The 16,483-nt window shown below is 39.0% G+C and overlaps 1 protein-coding gene across 1 annotated transcript in view; it reads right to left on the bottom strand.

Annotated features, from left to right (window-relative positions):
- Positions 1–10,584: 10,584 nt before the first annotated feature.
- Positions 10,585–16,483, bottom strand: part of LOC102779832 (transmembrane protein 132C) — a 189,098-nt gene continuing 183,199 nt past the window's right edge. The window contains exons 9-10 of the mRNA XM_087843628.1: positions 13,422–13,613; positions 10,585–12,811 (exon numbers count right to left, since the gene is read on the bottom strand). Of these exons, the coding sequence (XP_087699754.1) occupies positions 11,729–12,811; positions 13,422–13,613 (1,275 nt within the window). The 3' untranslated portion in view covers positions 10,585–11,728. The remainder of the gene's footprint in view (positions 12,812–13,421; positions 13,614–16,483) is intronic.

Below are 16,483 nucleotides of genomic sequence, written 5' to 3' on the forward strand. Positions count from 1 at the left end.
GCAGTGTCAGAAAGTGTGAGAGAATGTGCTTGACAGTGAGAGAGAAAGATGCATGGGAGAGAGCAAAGATAAAAAAAGAGTTGAAGTTTAAGGGCCATAGAGAAAATCATCCATCCATTTTCTTAACCGCTTATCCAATTCAGTGCCACAGGGGGGTTGGAGTCTATCCCAGCTGTCACTGGCCAAAAGGCACGGTACATCCTGCACTACTCCAGGGCCAACACAGAGAGGCAGATGGACTGTCATTTATACTCTCAGTCACACAAGTAGCTCAATAAGAATCACCAGTTAACCCAACATCCATGTCTCTGGACTGTGAACCAGGAATCCTCTTCCCGTGAGACAACAATACTAACCATTGCACCAACATGGCAAATGCAGAATTGGCAACCCAGTGCGGGGCCATTTAATCTAACGCAAAGCAACAACATATTTCTCAGTCTCCTTCTCCCTCTCTCTCTCCCTCTCTCACTCTTTCTCTCTCTCACACACACACACACACACACACACACTCATTTTCTCATCTTAGTGAGGACATCTAATTGCCATAATGCTTTCCCTAACCCTAACCATCAAAAATAAATGCCTAAACCTAACCATAACCTAATTGTAACCCTGACCCTAAAACCACATTTTGAGTCTCAAAAATTCCTACAAACTTGTGGGACAGGCATTTTTTCCTCATAAGTTACTGTTGTTCCCCACATGGTCCCCACAAGGATAGTGGCATTCCAGTTTTTCTGTCCTCACAAAGATGTTTAAACATGCGCGAGCACACACACACACAACCCCGTTCAGCTATCTTAGTGAGGACCTTCATTGACATAATGGTTTCCCTAGCCCCTAACCCTAACCATTAACCCCTAACCCTATACCTAACCATAACCTAATTGTAACCCTGAGGTGTGTGTGTTTGTGTTCCTGTCTAGCTATCATTGTGAGGACCGAAATCTGCATTCTACTATACTTGTGAGAACCAACAGTCACTTGTGAGGACACACTCAGGGTCCTCACAAATTTGAAGGCCTTTTCGAGGCTCAAAATGTGGTTAGCTTAACAAAACAGTTTCCCACTTTGCCTCACTAGATGGCGATGTGTCTGGATCATGTTTACGTATCGTTTCTTTGCATGATACAGCTTCTGCCTGCATTTGTGGAAGGGTTCCTGAGTCTGTGAGGTCATTTCCATGACAGAATCATGCTTGCTTTTATTGCAGTGCTGTAGAGTGGCCAATGATCACAGGCGTCTAATATTGATTTTCAGTCTTGTCCTTTGCACACAGAGATTTCTCCAACCTGCCTGAATCTTTTGATGATGTTACGTTGGTAAACAGCTACCAAACTTCACTTCTGAGAAACTCTTTTTATAACAAATCATGTTACTGACCTATACTGAATTTTTATGTTATTTGGAAATAGTAGTTTAAATACAAATGCAAAGATTCAAATAAATGGTGTTGACATTGAAAGAGTCAGTGAAAATAAATTTCTGGGGGTAATAATAGTTGAAAAACTTAACTAGAGAGCTCACGTAAGATATATTCATTCCAAAGTATCACGTAGCATTGCAATACTAAACAAGGCAAAACAGGTATTCGACAGAACATCACTTCATATTCTATACTGTTCACTGGTTTCACCATACTTAAGCTATTGTGCAGAGGTCTGGGGCAATAACTATAAAACCACATTACATTCACTTTTTACTCTTCAAAAAAAGGCAATTCGAATCATCCACAATGCAGGTTATAGAGAACATACAAACTCACTATTTTTGCAGTCTGAAATATTGAAAATTGACAATCTAGTGAAATTCCAAACAGCACAAATTCTATTCAAAGCAAAAAATAAAGAACTGCCAGGTAATATTCTAAGTATGTTTTTTTTGAAAGAAGGAAGTTATAATTTAAGGGGTTTTTGTAACTTCAAAACAGGGAAGGTACGCACTACAAGAAAAGGCTTTTGTGTTTCTGTTCATGGAGTGAAACTATGGAACAGTCTGAATATGGAATTAAAGCAATGTCCAAACATAAAACTGTTCAAAAAGAGTTATAAAAATATGATCTTCTCGAACTATAAAGAAAAGGAAAATATTGAAATTAAGTGAACATAAAAAAATTTCATGATGTGATATTATAGTTAGAGATGGCACGATACCACTTTTTATGTCCGATACCGATATCATAAATTTGGATATCTGCCGATACCGATATATGAATCCGATATAGTGTGTTTTTTAATTAATAAAACTGTTTTTTTTTAATATATCGCTGCATTTTGTATAAGTTCATACTCAAGTTTAAATAAACAAAAACACCAAAGCTATTCTGTTATACCTGTATGTAAAAAATACACTGCACCCAAAATATTTCATAGTTCAGCAAAACTGATCAATCTAATAAACTTAAACCTGGACCATCCTTCCTATTCTGGTATTTTAAAGAGTACTTAGCAGAAATATTAAACAACCTAACTAATAGGGTTGCAAACTCCCAGCAAAAAAAAATAGGGAACCACCCCCCACCCTCCAGCTCATGATGCTTAATCGACGTAATCAACTTTAATTTGATGCAGTGTGAAAAAAAATGCACAGAAATAAATTATTTTTCAAGAATAATTAAATAGATTCAACATCTTTCTTCAACAGAATTGCAGACTGCACAGATGGTATCTTCCCAAAGGAAAAAGTACTATAGCTTATTAGGGTATATTAGACTTAACAGTTACTATATACAGTAATGGACCTCTATACATTTTACATCAGATTAAAACTTTGGGTGTAAGATTCAGATAATTATTTATTAAAAGGTGGACATTTTAAATGAGAATAAGAAAGAAAAGCATGTTTTTGTGCCCCCTTTTCCCTGTTAATGCCCTATCGGCCCCCCTGGCTAAACTTTGCTAGATCCGCCCCTGCACAGTTACCAGTAGTGATGTGCAATACCACTGATTTCCTTTCCGATCCGATACCAAGTAATATACAGGGTGGTATCGACAATACTGATCCGATACCGATACTTATTTATTATAGCGTCATAATGATTACAGGACATCAGATTACTTGTTCTTATCACTTAATAATGCAGAGTTCATCATATAGAAATAAAAAAAAACTGAAGTTGTGCGCTATTTGAACACCTTGCCTGCCTGCAGCACTAAAGGACTCCGTGAGAGACGTCTGTCTCGCCCTAGCAGCACCTGTCCCTGTCCTTCTCTTCAGTTCACCTCAACATACGCTCGTCATATTCTGTGATATGATTTACTCTGAGGTGTTTGACAAGGTTAGTGATGTTGCCACAACCATACATGCCAACCCTCCCGATTTTTCCGGGAGAATACCGAATTTCAGTGCCCCTCCCAAAAATTACTCTAAATTACTAAAATATCGATATTTTAATGTGAGAATCGATTCTAGAACATAAATTATTGGTAATGGAGGAATCGATATTTCAGGATCAATCCGCACATCACTAGTTACCAGCCGTCAGCTACATAGAAAAGGATCCTGGTGTAGAAAGTAATATTAAATCAATTCTAACAACAGATTATCAAGTTTAAACGTGCTGCTGTTGTCCAGCCGCTGGTTTCCTCTTTCTGGTGCAAAGTGGGCCAAAAACAAACAAGAGAGACGGACTCGCGACAGAAAAGCCGATTAGCTGATCATTAATCAGTTTTACGATTGAAGTACCAGCAGGAGGGAGAGAGAGAGGCAGTTGCTCCAAATATCGGTTGTTAAGCTTAACATGGGAATGCTTTACAAACATTCAGAGATGAACTTACACACTTGCTTTACTTCTCTCTGGGATAACTTCATCGGAGATGAAATGCCACAGGTTTGGTAGTGAGGCTACAAATACACACAGCCGCTCTATCACGTGATGCATACTACTGCGAGGTGCTAAGGTTATGAGCCGAGTTATGCCGTGTCACAAGTTTTGTGAGGTGCTTTTTTGATATTTAATAGATCGGATTACATTTTTTATTTCTCTCCGATATCCGATCCAGTAATTTACATCAGTATCAGACCAATACCGATACGTAATATCAGATCAGCCCATCTCTAATTATAGTATATAGTATATCAGAAATCTGTTCACTATTTTTATTACAAATTATATCAGTAAGGAAGCTGACTAAATATTAAGTGATAATTTATGGCAAAGGGGTGGGATTAAATAAGTGTTTACTTCTTCCCACTCCCTTTCAACATGTAAATTAATCAGAATGTTTTTTGTATGTATTTTGTATAGTATTTTTTTTCTCATTTTCTTTTCTAAATGTATCTGTATATTGTTCACATGTTGAAATAAATTACCAAAAAAAATAAAATAAATTAGTTACATCTTGCTGTGCTTCACATCACAACTTGTTTTTTTAGATGTGTTGATGCCATTAGATTCAAACTAAGATTTTTATTTTTTATGAAACAGTAAAATGTCTCAGTCTAAACGTTCCATCCATCCATCTGTTTACTACTGCTTATCATGAGTCATGTGTCTATGGTGATTTACTGAGCATTTCGTAAAAATGGTGGCTGCAGGACAAACTGAAGCAAATTGGTAGAGCGGTGACTGTCAAAATTAGTACAATGCTCTCCTTGCCCATCAGCTGCAATTACTCTACCTTCCCAGGAGTCTAGTTTAATCTCTTTTAGACATATCTCATCACCACACTGCTGGTGAATGTGTCGCCTTTTGGAAGGCAGTCTAACCGGGTTGTGAAATCAGACAAAGCAAGTTTCAACTACTTAGGTTTCATTTGGACTCTGGCACACAAGTTATCACTACTGAATTTCCAGGGTAGAGAGTAAAGACTTGAGCTGGTCCCTGAGCTTGTCTCTGAAGCTCTGGGTATGAACGCAGAGCTCCAGAGCTTCAGGAGGCTTTAATTAGCTCACCCTTTCAAATGTAATAAGGTGTCTGTTCACATCTGACTCATCAGTCTGTTATAGAAGGAATCAGTCATCGTCAGATGATTCATCTTCCACATCACACTGAGATACTGTGAGCCTAGAGAGCATTTTAAAACTAATATTGTCTGCTCTTGTCACTGAGGGGTTCACATCAGCCATCCCATTTAAGGCTAAGTTATTGAAGAGACTGTGTACAGACAGTTTATCAAACAGTTTACAGTCAAAGTGATTCATGCAACTCATAATTGCAGATGGATTTTTAAATTTAAAGATGTTTAGATTAAAATGAACAAAAATCTATATAATTTTTTTTCAATGAAACTAACACAGGAGCTATTAAGCCATATAAATACTTGACCCCTTAACAACAATCTCCTCCACTCAGACACACAGCTACTCTGGCTGCTCCCTTATTCCCCAGGGGTCACCACAGTAGATAGCTCCACATGTGTTAAGTTGTCAGAATTGTACACTGGATGCCCCTCCTGATACAACCCCAAAGGCTTGTGTCTCCTCCTGGGGGTTAAACTGGGGATTTTTTGCTCTTTATGCGAATGTGTAAACCACTACACTCTGGTCCTCCACTCAAGAATCCTGTTAAGCAAACACTGGCTTTTTTCCCTCAATTTCTGAACACCCTCCACAAAAACTGTTTCCAACAGCAATTTTCTTAGCCTGTCAGTATGGCATTGTGCTGCAGAACAAAGAAACCAGCTAGCAAGCCATCATTATCACTTCAGGGACCCAGAATACACATTCCCCTAGGATACTGAAAAACACAGACGTAAAAACAAAAATATCATTAGGGATTTTAAAAAACCCACCAAACATATATTCCAGAGCAGAGTAGAAGTGTTTTTTCAGCAGAAGAGGTGCATAAAAACCACAGCCCTGTCGGTTTGCGGAGCTCAACAAGACCATTACCACAGGGATTTGCAATGATCAGCTTCACATTGCTACAAATGCTATGATTTGTTTTGTCTTAATGAACAATTCGTTTGTTTTTCAGGGCTACGCCAGGTCACTTATGGCGACATTCCCTAAGGCTTTATTGTTTACAACTGCAGACAGAGTTGGGTCAAAGACTTCTTGTGTTTCAATGTCAGCAGAATAAAGAAAACAATGCCACAATCAGACCTGCCTTAATTGCAGCACTGCAACCCATAAATCACACTGACGCATGGACACATGTAGGAAGACACACACACTTATACACACACAGTGGAAAATTCTTCTTTTTTATATATATATACACTCACACAACGACAGGCAAGCATGCATTATACAGTACCATTAGAAATGCACACAGGCCAGCGTACACACAAACTACAGTACTTCAGAAGTTTCTTAAACCATAGTGCCTCTTCTGGCTTAAAGATAGATGCAGAATTTTGGCTTAAATTAATGAAAAGAGTAACAACAGGCTTACTTAGGTGTTCAAACATGCAGTCAAATAAATAAATACATTACAGGAGGGTATTTTTGAATATCTTTTTATATAAATTGTATGTCTGGTAAAATTGCATGCCATTGTTACATTTTTTTTAGTCTGCTGACTAGATCACCACCTTTAAATTTTAATTACCTAACCCTAAATGACTTTAGGCATGTCAATAATGGTCTAGAATGAAACCTACTCACTATGAGTATCACTTACCTGACTTATAGAAGTTTGTCCCATGACATCATGTGCGCATTGCTGGAGAGATGTCCCCTATATTGGATGAGATACCACCATCTGTTGTGAGGGGAAATGTATATTCCCTAATGGTTGGTGAGTAGTGCCTGTAGGTTTCTGGCTGTCAGTAGGTGAAATTGGTCACGAAGAGGGTGCTGCACCAAAAATCTCCTTTGGTTTCTAGAAACTTGTTGGCCTCTTTCTGTAGCCAACGTGTTTTTAAATATGCACCTTTTAACTTAGAAGGCAGCATTCTCTGTTCCCAGTTTGAAAAACACTTTCAAGTCTTACTACTTTTTGGCTAATAGTTTGTGAGTAATGACTTGCTGTCTACCATGCAAACAATGGATTTGACTGTGCAGTCAGTGGTTGTCTGGTGATGTATCTGACCAGTCTTTAGGCTTGTGTAACTCAGGCTTTAGCAACTGATTTCCCAGCAGCTACCATGAACCTCGAGCAACCACTCATCAACCAGTTGGGGAAAAGTTTTTTCCTCGCAACTGTTGGTTGCAGACCAATCCTGTGTGACTTATGCCCTTACTCGCTTGCACCACCTTGTCACAATGATTGTCACACGTCCAAAAAGGCAGACAGCACTCATATGTGTGCAAAGACTCATGTTTCCAGTGGGTTACCAGCTGCTCTTTGACAATGGATTACAGCAAATCTCAGTGTAGGCATTTATGGTTAGACCCTGAATTTACGCCACACTGAACTTGGTATCTTGGGTTTCAAATAAAACAACTGGTGGACAGATTATCATGAAAATGGATGCACACAGTTATCAGACCCCTTTCAGAATAAAGTGTTTATTTATTTGCTGATCCCCTGACTTTTTACCATCAGTTTAAACTTACTTTATTACAAAATACCTAAACCTAATCATACAAATCCCATCATCCTCAGCTGTAATGGGCTACATTACACCCACTCAACATGACAATTTTAGCATTGCGGCTTCTGTTGACTCTTATTATAGACTTGCTTTGTTATAGTCAATCCTTTTGCAGTCAAAACGATTGGTCAGCAGGAATATTTTATATATTTAGGATAGGAATCAAGGCCATGCATGGACAAACATAGACTAGACCTTACTTCATATTACAGACTGTATTGGAGCAGTTTTCAGCTGTGCAACTGCTTATACCAGCTAGCCAGCCTACATGTCAAAGAAACAAAATGGTAAGGAGAAGAAGAGGGAAGAAGAGAGGATTATGTTGAGGATTGTTGGCATAGCAACGGTGGGGAAAATGGAATGGGATAACAAGTGATGTATCTGCAAAATGAATGTCAGTGGAGATGGTTCGTGATAGTGAAAAGGTTCTGTTCCATTATACCTGACAGGTGCTCCTAGTTATTTAGTTAGCTAGAGTAGAGACCCTGAGATTCCTGTGTCAGCAAGAAGAGTACCTGGCACTTCAGCATACAAAGGACAAAGGCAGAAGTATAAGTCTCAGACTAAAGTGAATACGGAAGTGGAAGTTCAGGTAGATGTGTGGCAGTGCAGGCTGTTTGTGGTCCAGTGTGATAACAGTATCCTCTGATGTGGTAGACAGATTTTGTTCTGACTGACTGAATTGTTACTCTGTTTTACCTACAGATAGGTAAAAGAACCAGAAAGTGGTAAATATAAAAAAGCAAAATAAGCACATGATACCCCCGATTTTGTACATCTGCTACAATGTATTGAATTAATCTAAAAGCGCATCATTCATGAGGTCTATAAATGAAAATGTTTACATCCTTTCCTGATATGCACAGGTCCTCTGGGTTTATTTTAATTAGGGTGCAAATTATATCAGAGTAGGTACAGTAAGTGGGCAAGACAAATTGCATAGGAAATGCCACATTAACATGTAATAAGACTGAACTAAGTAATCCCTAATTAGGTTGCCCTTTTAGAAAGGGAGCATGTCTGTGATCCTGTGGAAAAAGACCAATTTTCTGAGTATGCTACAAGTGTTTCGGGGCTCATATGCACTTAGCCTATAACCTTTTTTATCAGGAAATTGTTATACACAAATTATGCCCACGGGTATTATTGCAAAGAATGGTCAGTTTAGGCTGGCTCCAAAACCAAATAAATCCCCAAAGACAATCATACTCAAATGCCCAGCATCATAGCAGAGGAAGGAGTGTGTACTGCTGGTACAAAGAATGGTTTTGGTCTTTAAAGGTAATAGCCCACTGTGCTGCTGCTTTGCCCGGATCACGGTTCAACCCTCCTGGATGGTTTTGATCTTTCTGTGTGTTCTCCCTGGCTGTATGGGTTTTCCTTGGCTGTATAGGTTTTCCTTTGGTATTCTGGCTTCCTCTCACAGTCGTAAGACATATGGAGTTGGTTAATTAATGAGTCTAAATTTTCCATAGGCGTGGATGTGAGAGCGTGTGGTTATTTTTGTCTCTGTGTTGGTCCTGTGATGGACTGGTGACCTGTCAAGGGTATACCCTGCATTTTGCCCCATGAAAGCTGTGATGGGCTCCAGCCCCATCTGTGGCCCTAAGCTATATAAGAGCTTAAGAAAATGGATGGATGGAGCGAACTTTATTTAGGCTTAAATGTTTGACTGACAGGTGGATGCCAACACAAGCAGCTGTAGCCAGCAGCTGTCTGCCAGGCTCCATATCTTCTAATTGGAATCACAGGAGTGGACCTTCTAACTGTATTTGTGGTGTTGGTGCCCTTCGGAGCTTTTTGATATGACAAATAACAGAGCTTGCTGTGTGGGTAATTCTACTAGCATGCCATCCAAAGAAGTCTGAACTCCATGTTTGATGAGTGAAGTTCAATTATTTTATTTGTAGGTTGCTAGGCACTAATTAATTGGGGTGGCTGTAGCTCAGGTGGCAGAGCGGATCAGCCGCTAACCAGAAGGTTGGTGGTTCAACCCAGGCTGCTCCAGTCTGCATGCCAAATATCCTTGGGCAAGATACTAACCCCATGTTGCTCTCCGATGCATCCATCGGAGTGTGAATGTGTATGAATGTTAGATACTTAAGCTTAGAAGTGCTTGTGTGAATGGGTGTGATTGGGTGAATGAATTAGCTGTATAGTGTATAGTGCTCGGACAGAGTAGAAAAGCGCTATATAAGAACCAGTCCATTTACCATTTTACCATTTAATTAGGAAGTATTTGTGTGATAACCCATAGTGTCTGTGGATGCAGCTTGCTAATCGTTTCTCTGTGGTAAAAACTGATCGAGCACAGTGATATGAAGGTCGCAAAGTCTGACACTTTGACTGGAGGTGAACATTTTTTAAACAGGTACAACAACATGGGTATCATTGGCTCATTAGCATAGGGCCTGCATTTAGTCTCAAATTTGCAAGTTTTGCTTGGGGAAAAGAAAAATTGCTTTTAAAACCCTGGTCTTGACTGGTAATAATGATAAGGTGCTGCGTTTGAGCCATCTGGTCTCACAGTTTTCCTCACACTGTTCCTCACTGATTTTTTCTTTAAATTTTCAATATGAAAATTTAAATTAAAAAACCCACCTGGGGCTTAAAGGGCTGACCAGTTCTGCAAATTTTGGCTGTTAACTTGGCACACTCTACCCTCTCCTCTCATCTAACTCATCCAACTTTGGTTACTTCCAAAGACCATGCTTCCAAAGCAAACAAACAGACATTATGGAATCAAAACTCGTGGCTGACATTATGATGGTAAAAATATTCTTGTGTTTGTATTTTTTCTGTTTGTCTATTTCAAATCATGGTGCGGCGTAAAGCCAATATATAATATTATCTTAACAGTATTCACTTGTGAAACAAATAAAAAACAAACAAACAAAAAACATCTTTCACTTTTGCCTTTTGAAGAGAAATGTGAAGAACTCCAAAAGCTGCACCAATCATCGTTTTGATATCTGATGAAGCCACTGTCTCTGTGGTTATTCGTGAGAGCAGTATTTGATGGACTGAGATTGGAAAACAATGGCTAGGCCAATAAATCACACAGCCACAAGAAAAAGGAAGAGTCAACTTCAGGTTTAATTAGTCCACCAGCCAATTTTAAAACAGACATACAGTAGAAAATGTTGGAACTGACTAATACTGCTTATGACAAAAAGCGAACAGGTCAGATTTGGGCTTTCTTCTACAGTTTACAAGGATTCAAAATGTCATACAGCAATTTGAAAAATCACTGTAAATGTGTTTTCTGACGTCTTGAAACCTGGACAAGTTTTATGGGAAAATTATAATGAAGAATTTTTTAATTTTTTTTTTTAAATGTGATTGTCTTTGATACTTTTGGTTGTGTCAGTATATTTATATTGACTATTCTGATTTAATCAAAATTTGTCCTTTTGAATCCTAAAAAGTTAGTTTTATGTGAACTATGCAACAGGAGGTTACATAAACCAATATAAGGAGGGAAAATGTAGGGCCCAATAAATCTCTTAAACCAACATCAACATGTTGAATCCAAAGCTAAACTGACCCACAGTGAATGACATGTCTCCAGGGGTACTGGTATTAGTTATCTACAAATTTTCAGTTTGCATACCAGATCAGACTCACATGCCTCCTTTTAAATAACATCATGCGTGGATCTGCTTTCTGGAGACAAAACTAACTGAAAAGAAACTAAAGCAAAACAAAACCATACATCACTTTAAAAAATGTTGCTATACATACAGTTCCTCCAAATTAAACTCTGCTTTTATTTACAATACAAAATTTCTTTTAACCTTACTCTCCTAGATTCAATAATTTCTGACAGGGAAAGAAGCCTCTAGAAAAATAACAGAAAGTCGCAAAAATTACAACAAATGTGATATTAAAACATGGCGATTTGAAAAAACAAAACACAAAACAAAGCGGCGTAGATGGTGCGTAGGAAAGAAAACTAGAAACAAAGAACATACATTTAATTTAAGCAACAATACTAATTTCACATTTTCCTCTTGATGCTGTGGTGTTGTGGTATCTTTTTGTAGTCCATAGCTTGACCTTTTCTGAGTACTTTCATGAAAAAACAGAGGCTGAATGCACTATCCTCTTGCTATGGTAAGGTGTACAGTTTAACAGCGGCTTCAGTCTCTTCTTCACCTCTCCTTCGTAATCCTCCTTCCCTTGTTAGTCTGAAGGCATTCAGGTGAGTTTCTCTTTAGTTCAATGAAAACACCTAGTACCCCCTATGCAATGTTCTTAATTGCGTTCTCATTAAGCTTTTCCATGTAGTTCCTAAGATCCTTTGAATCTCCGAGCTCGATGTCTGGACATACCCATTTTATCTCACTGGTCTGCACAAGTGCTAAGGGGCTGAGGGCAGGACACCCATTACTGGACTTGACACTTGAAAAAGTGGTGAACTTCACCCTCTTTCTCTTGGTGGTGGGTGAGTTAAGTGACTCATTCCTGTGATCCCTCCCACTTGAGCTACATCCTGCTCCACCAGTATTACCTCGCTGGAGGCCTCCATTTAATAGCTGACTACCTTCTTCTAGGGTACCGCCCAGTTCGTCCTGCTGCTGTTGTTGGAGACATAGCCCCTCCTCTTGGCCAAGCCAAACCCAGTCATGTGCATGAGGCATTGCCTCTGGAGCCTCCAAGGAGAACTGCTTGCTACGGTACTTGTATGCATAAGAGATGCAGTTAATGAGAAAAACCAAGATGGCCAGACAGAAAACTCCCAGCAGGGCATACATACCGATCTCCAAGTCCGTCAGGCCTCGTCGGGAGGTCAACAAGTCCTCATCGGTGCTGCGGCTCCGGGGCAGCTCGGCCTGATCGGGATATTCAGAGAATTCATTTGGAGCCCTTGCTCCAACTTCTGCTGAAAGACGGCCCCCACTTGGCCTTACTGGAACATGGCCCCTGATGGTAGTGGCTCCACGGTTATTTAACCCAGTTTCCATGTCAGAGATAGATCCGCCATAATATGGAGGGTCAGGGCGTGTACGTCGGCCACCTGGTTGTCTGAATTGTTCCTCTGTTTGACCAAGTCTTACATGTGTGCTCGCCATTCCTGTGGCTAAAACAGTATGTCGTTTTCCCTTCTGGCACATTTCTGATGGGCTCATTTCAACACGTACAAGCAAACCTTGACCTTCTCCTTTGGCAACAATGATAGGCCACTTCCATGCTGGACTTTGCTGCACCACCACAACCTGTTCATCCAATGAGGTGGCTGCCAGGGTAAAATGGGCAGGGTTGTAGTTATCTAGAGGAGTCATGGATCCATCACTGAAATGAAGCCAAGCACTGATGAGGGACTCCTAAGAAATCAAAACAAAAAAACAAACAACCAAAGAAAAAACCCTAACGTTACACAGTGAAAATAATATTCTTCACAATTCTTATTAATACATAAGGACCATAAACTAAAAACAGACACTAAAAAATAAAGTAGAGGAACATGGAGGACAGAAAAGTCAGTGTTAATTATAACACAAAGGTTCATTGAAACAATTGGATAGAATGGATACAAAACTATTCTCCTGAAAGCTAAATATCCTCTCTAGGGAAAGAGACTGCAGCCTACCTTCATTTGAAATTATAATTATAGGAATAACAGAGCTGTTCCATGGTTAGAGATGCAAATCAAAGAGAAAGCTTTGTATATGAAAAGTGAATTAATTCTAAACCACAATGAATACCATAGACTTCGTAATAAACCTAATCCATTTCTAAACTTGCAAGCTATTATGACTGGGCCGAGCATAAAGCCAAATATGAAGCCAAATCAGACTCACAGAAAAATGCTAATTTTGCATCAACAAGTCCACTCTAGTCTTACTGTTGGATAAGCAGTTATTAGTCAAATTGCCATGTAAAATATTTATATGTCTATATTACCTATATTATATATTATTATAGAAGTCATACCTGCTTGAGAGATTCAATAACTTCCTGTGTTGTTGCAGTGGCAACAATAGCCCTGTTGCTGCCTGGGCTGAGCTGCAGGGACAGAGTTAATCCAGATACCAACTGCACCCCTAGCTCTGTCACGCTCACTTTATCATCCACCACTCTGATGCTCCTCTCAGCCAGGACTGATGATGTCAGAGGGGACAGCACCTGGAACACATAAAAAAACAAACAAAAAAAACCCCCCTTATTGCTTTGTTACTAATGGTAGTCCATTAGGATTTTGTTGTTTATAGTGGTGTCAACGTAAAGGATCAGATGTCTTTTCCCACAGTCCTTCTGCTAAATCCTGGAATTTAAATGGAGTTTTGGCAAAGGTAGTTCCTTCTCAGAATACATATTTACAGAGTACGCCAACTGTTATCAAATTTAAGTCGGTACAATATATGTGCAATCACAACATATTGAAAATGCATGGTTTTAAACTGCTCTCCCAAATGACACAGAATAAAAGTATTTTGTGACAACCTGGTCACCAGGAAGACATTGTTTGTCCATGTTTTTGTATTAGAAAAAAACAGTAGTATAAAACTAAGGGAGATTTTATCGTTGATTTCAACTGTAGCCACAGCTCACACTAAACATTCCTGACTTTGGAATAAATAAATATAATTGACTCCCTACTAAAGGAATAGAAAAACTGACTTTGCCAATGCCTAGGAAATTATAAACGAGAGCAAAAACCAAACAGTTACAAACATAAAACACCATCCTATGAACAGACACATAAACACCAAAAGAAAAAAAAGTTTGAATGGTTTATCTTCCCTGTGAAGCCCTCAAGTATACGTTTGCTTCCTAAATTGGCACTAAGTCATCAAAACTTTGAGAACTGTGCCCTAAGGGTAGCGCCCCAAGAACTACATAACTTCAAGGGTTATTTTTCTGTTTGTATTCACATCACCAGTAGAAACATTTGAAATTATGTAACAGCCGTCTGGCATTTGGTATGTGTCACAGTTGGGATGTATTTCTTCCACAACATATAGCCTTATTAAAGCCTTGGCTTCACTGTCAGTCCAACGTTTTACCAATGTTTGTTTTTTTTCTTCTTTTTTTTATCATAGCAAGAGCTGGTGTCAGTCTGATGCTGTGTCAATCAAAGGTCCCTGGTGTGCCAGGAGAATACGTACCGGGAGCTAGGAGCTCAGAAAAAGCCCTGAGAACTGACTTCTAAGGCCTTTGATGTTTCTTAGATCCTGCAGTGCAAGCACGAAGAAAGGCGGTTCTTCCTTCCACAATTATAAGAACTTCCTACGGTCTAAAAGCACTTCATTGTAGCCATTATGACTTAAGAATGATTGTGGTCAAAGCAGATTTAGTTTCTTGAACACACAAAAAAAATCATACTTTTTCAGCCCTGGAACAACAAATGCAGTAAACGTATGCTTTTGATTGGTAGAGAAAAAAAATACTATTCTTTTTTATTCTTTAGCCTAAACTTTCGTATTTTATGATTTTATATTCTGTGATTATAAAAACAGGCACATACTAACACATGAAGTGTTCCTAAACTCACATGGCAAAAACGATCTCCTCCCTAATAGCACACTCTCTAAGTCTCTGAGTTGCCAGAGGTGTAAGCATGTAAATAGTTGTGATATTGTTATGATATGAGAATCCCTCCCATCCGCTCCAATTAGGGCTCCCGTCTCTCCTCCTGCCGCCCCCACATGGCTGCATTTACCAGCCATAATGAACTGTCAGCACAGATCACTGCCTCATTTGTACAGACCGATTCCATGTTTTCTTCTCTTTGGTTTAGCTCTTTGCATTTTTTCTTTGCATCGCTACTCACACAATGAAACTGATATCTGAATGTTAAACAGCATAAATGAGCATGGTCTCAAAGCAGGCTTCAACCTGATCTTTGATGTAAAAGCAAACATTAAAGAAGCAGACAGCTGGTAAATATGAAGATTATTGAATATTTTCAAAAATAAAGAATAATAAAAATAAAGATACACACTAATTGATGTGAAATCTGGGTTTTCTTTCTTTTTTACAGACAAAAAGGAAAGCAAAATGAATAAAAAATACAGCTGCTGGTTTGTTATATTATTTTAGAGTTTGCAGCAGCCATTTATTCGTCAAGTAAATCCACCATCATTATCTTTTCTTTTCCTCCAACATTGGATGCTTAGATCCATATTATAAAATTAAATAAAAACGGATTCAGAGATCATGCATACTTGCTAGGAACTTATGATATTAAAATAGAAGCAAGGAAATTGGTATATAAGGCAAAGTTTGAGAAGTTAAGAAGAAGTCCATTTTGGAGAAGGATAAGAATGACCTGTATCATTCTCTTCTAAAGGTATAATCTATAAACCTACTATAGAGCTGTCCACACGATGTCAGAAGTGATTTTAGCATCGTTCAAAAAGGAACAATACTCCTCTCCACCAAACCCCAACTCCATACTAACAATGCCCACACTTTCTACTGCTCTCATCTTGGGATGTCAAGATTCTTTTCCCCAGTTCTGTGATGGAAGTCAGATCCCTTCTTCTAACCCCTTCATCAGTCTCCTTTGTCCATCTTTTAGAAATGTTCTGTCTCTGCTTCACACCATTAGAGAAACCGCAAACACTGCTTTTGGCCTACATCCATATTCGCAAGAGTCTCCCAGAAGACTTCCAGAGATGTCAAGTCCCTTCCTTATTCTGGCTCTAGAGTTTACAGATTCCTTCATTCTTCCTCGAGAGAGCAATTAAGTACTCCTTTTAGGTTTACCACTATCTATTCACAGCTGTCAGAGCTGCCTTGTCTTGTATGAACCTGAAATCCCATGTGCACCTGGAACTAGTCTGGTGCAACCGATACTAATATATAAAATCCACTGAGGCTCACACAATGAGTCTCAGACTTACAAACTAACACATTTGCAAAGGTTAATAGCTTAATGTGTTTTGCATGTAAGCACTCTATCCATAACATGTGAGAAAGGCAGTGCTTAAATGGATTTGTTACTTTCTTTTGCCACACTATCAAACTTGCAGCACAGTGTATATCGGCGA

The sequence above is a fragment of the Neolamprologus brichardi genome, chromosome 7 (genome assembly GCF_056152115.1).
Source record: "Neolamprologus brichardi isolate AB-2024 chromosome 7, ASM5615211v1, whole genome shotgun sequence".
NCBI classification, from domain to species: domain Eukaryota; kingdom Metazoa; phylum Chordata; class Actinopteri; order Cichliformes; family Cichlidae; genus Neolamprologus; species Neolamprologus brichardi.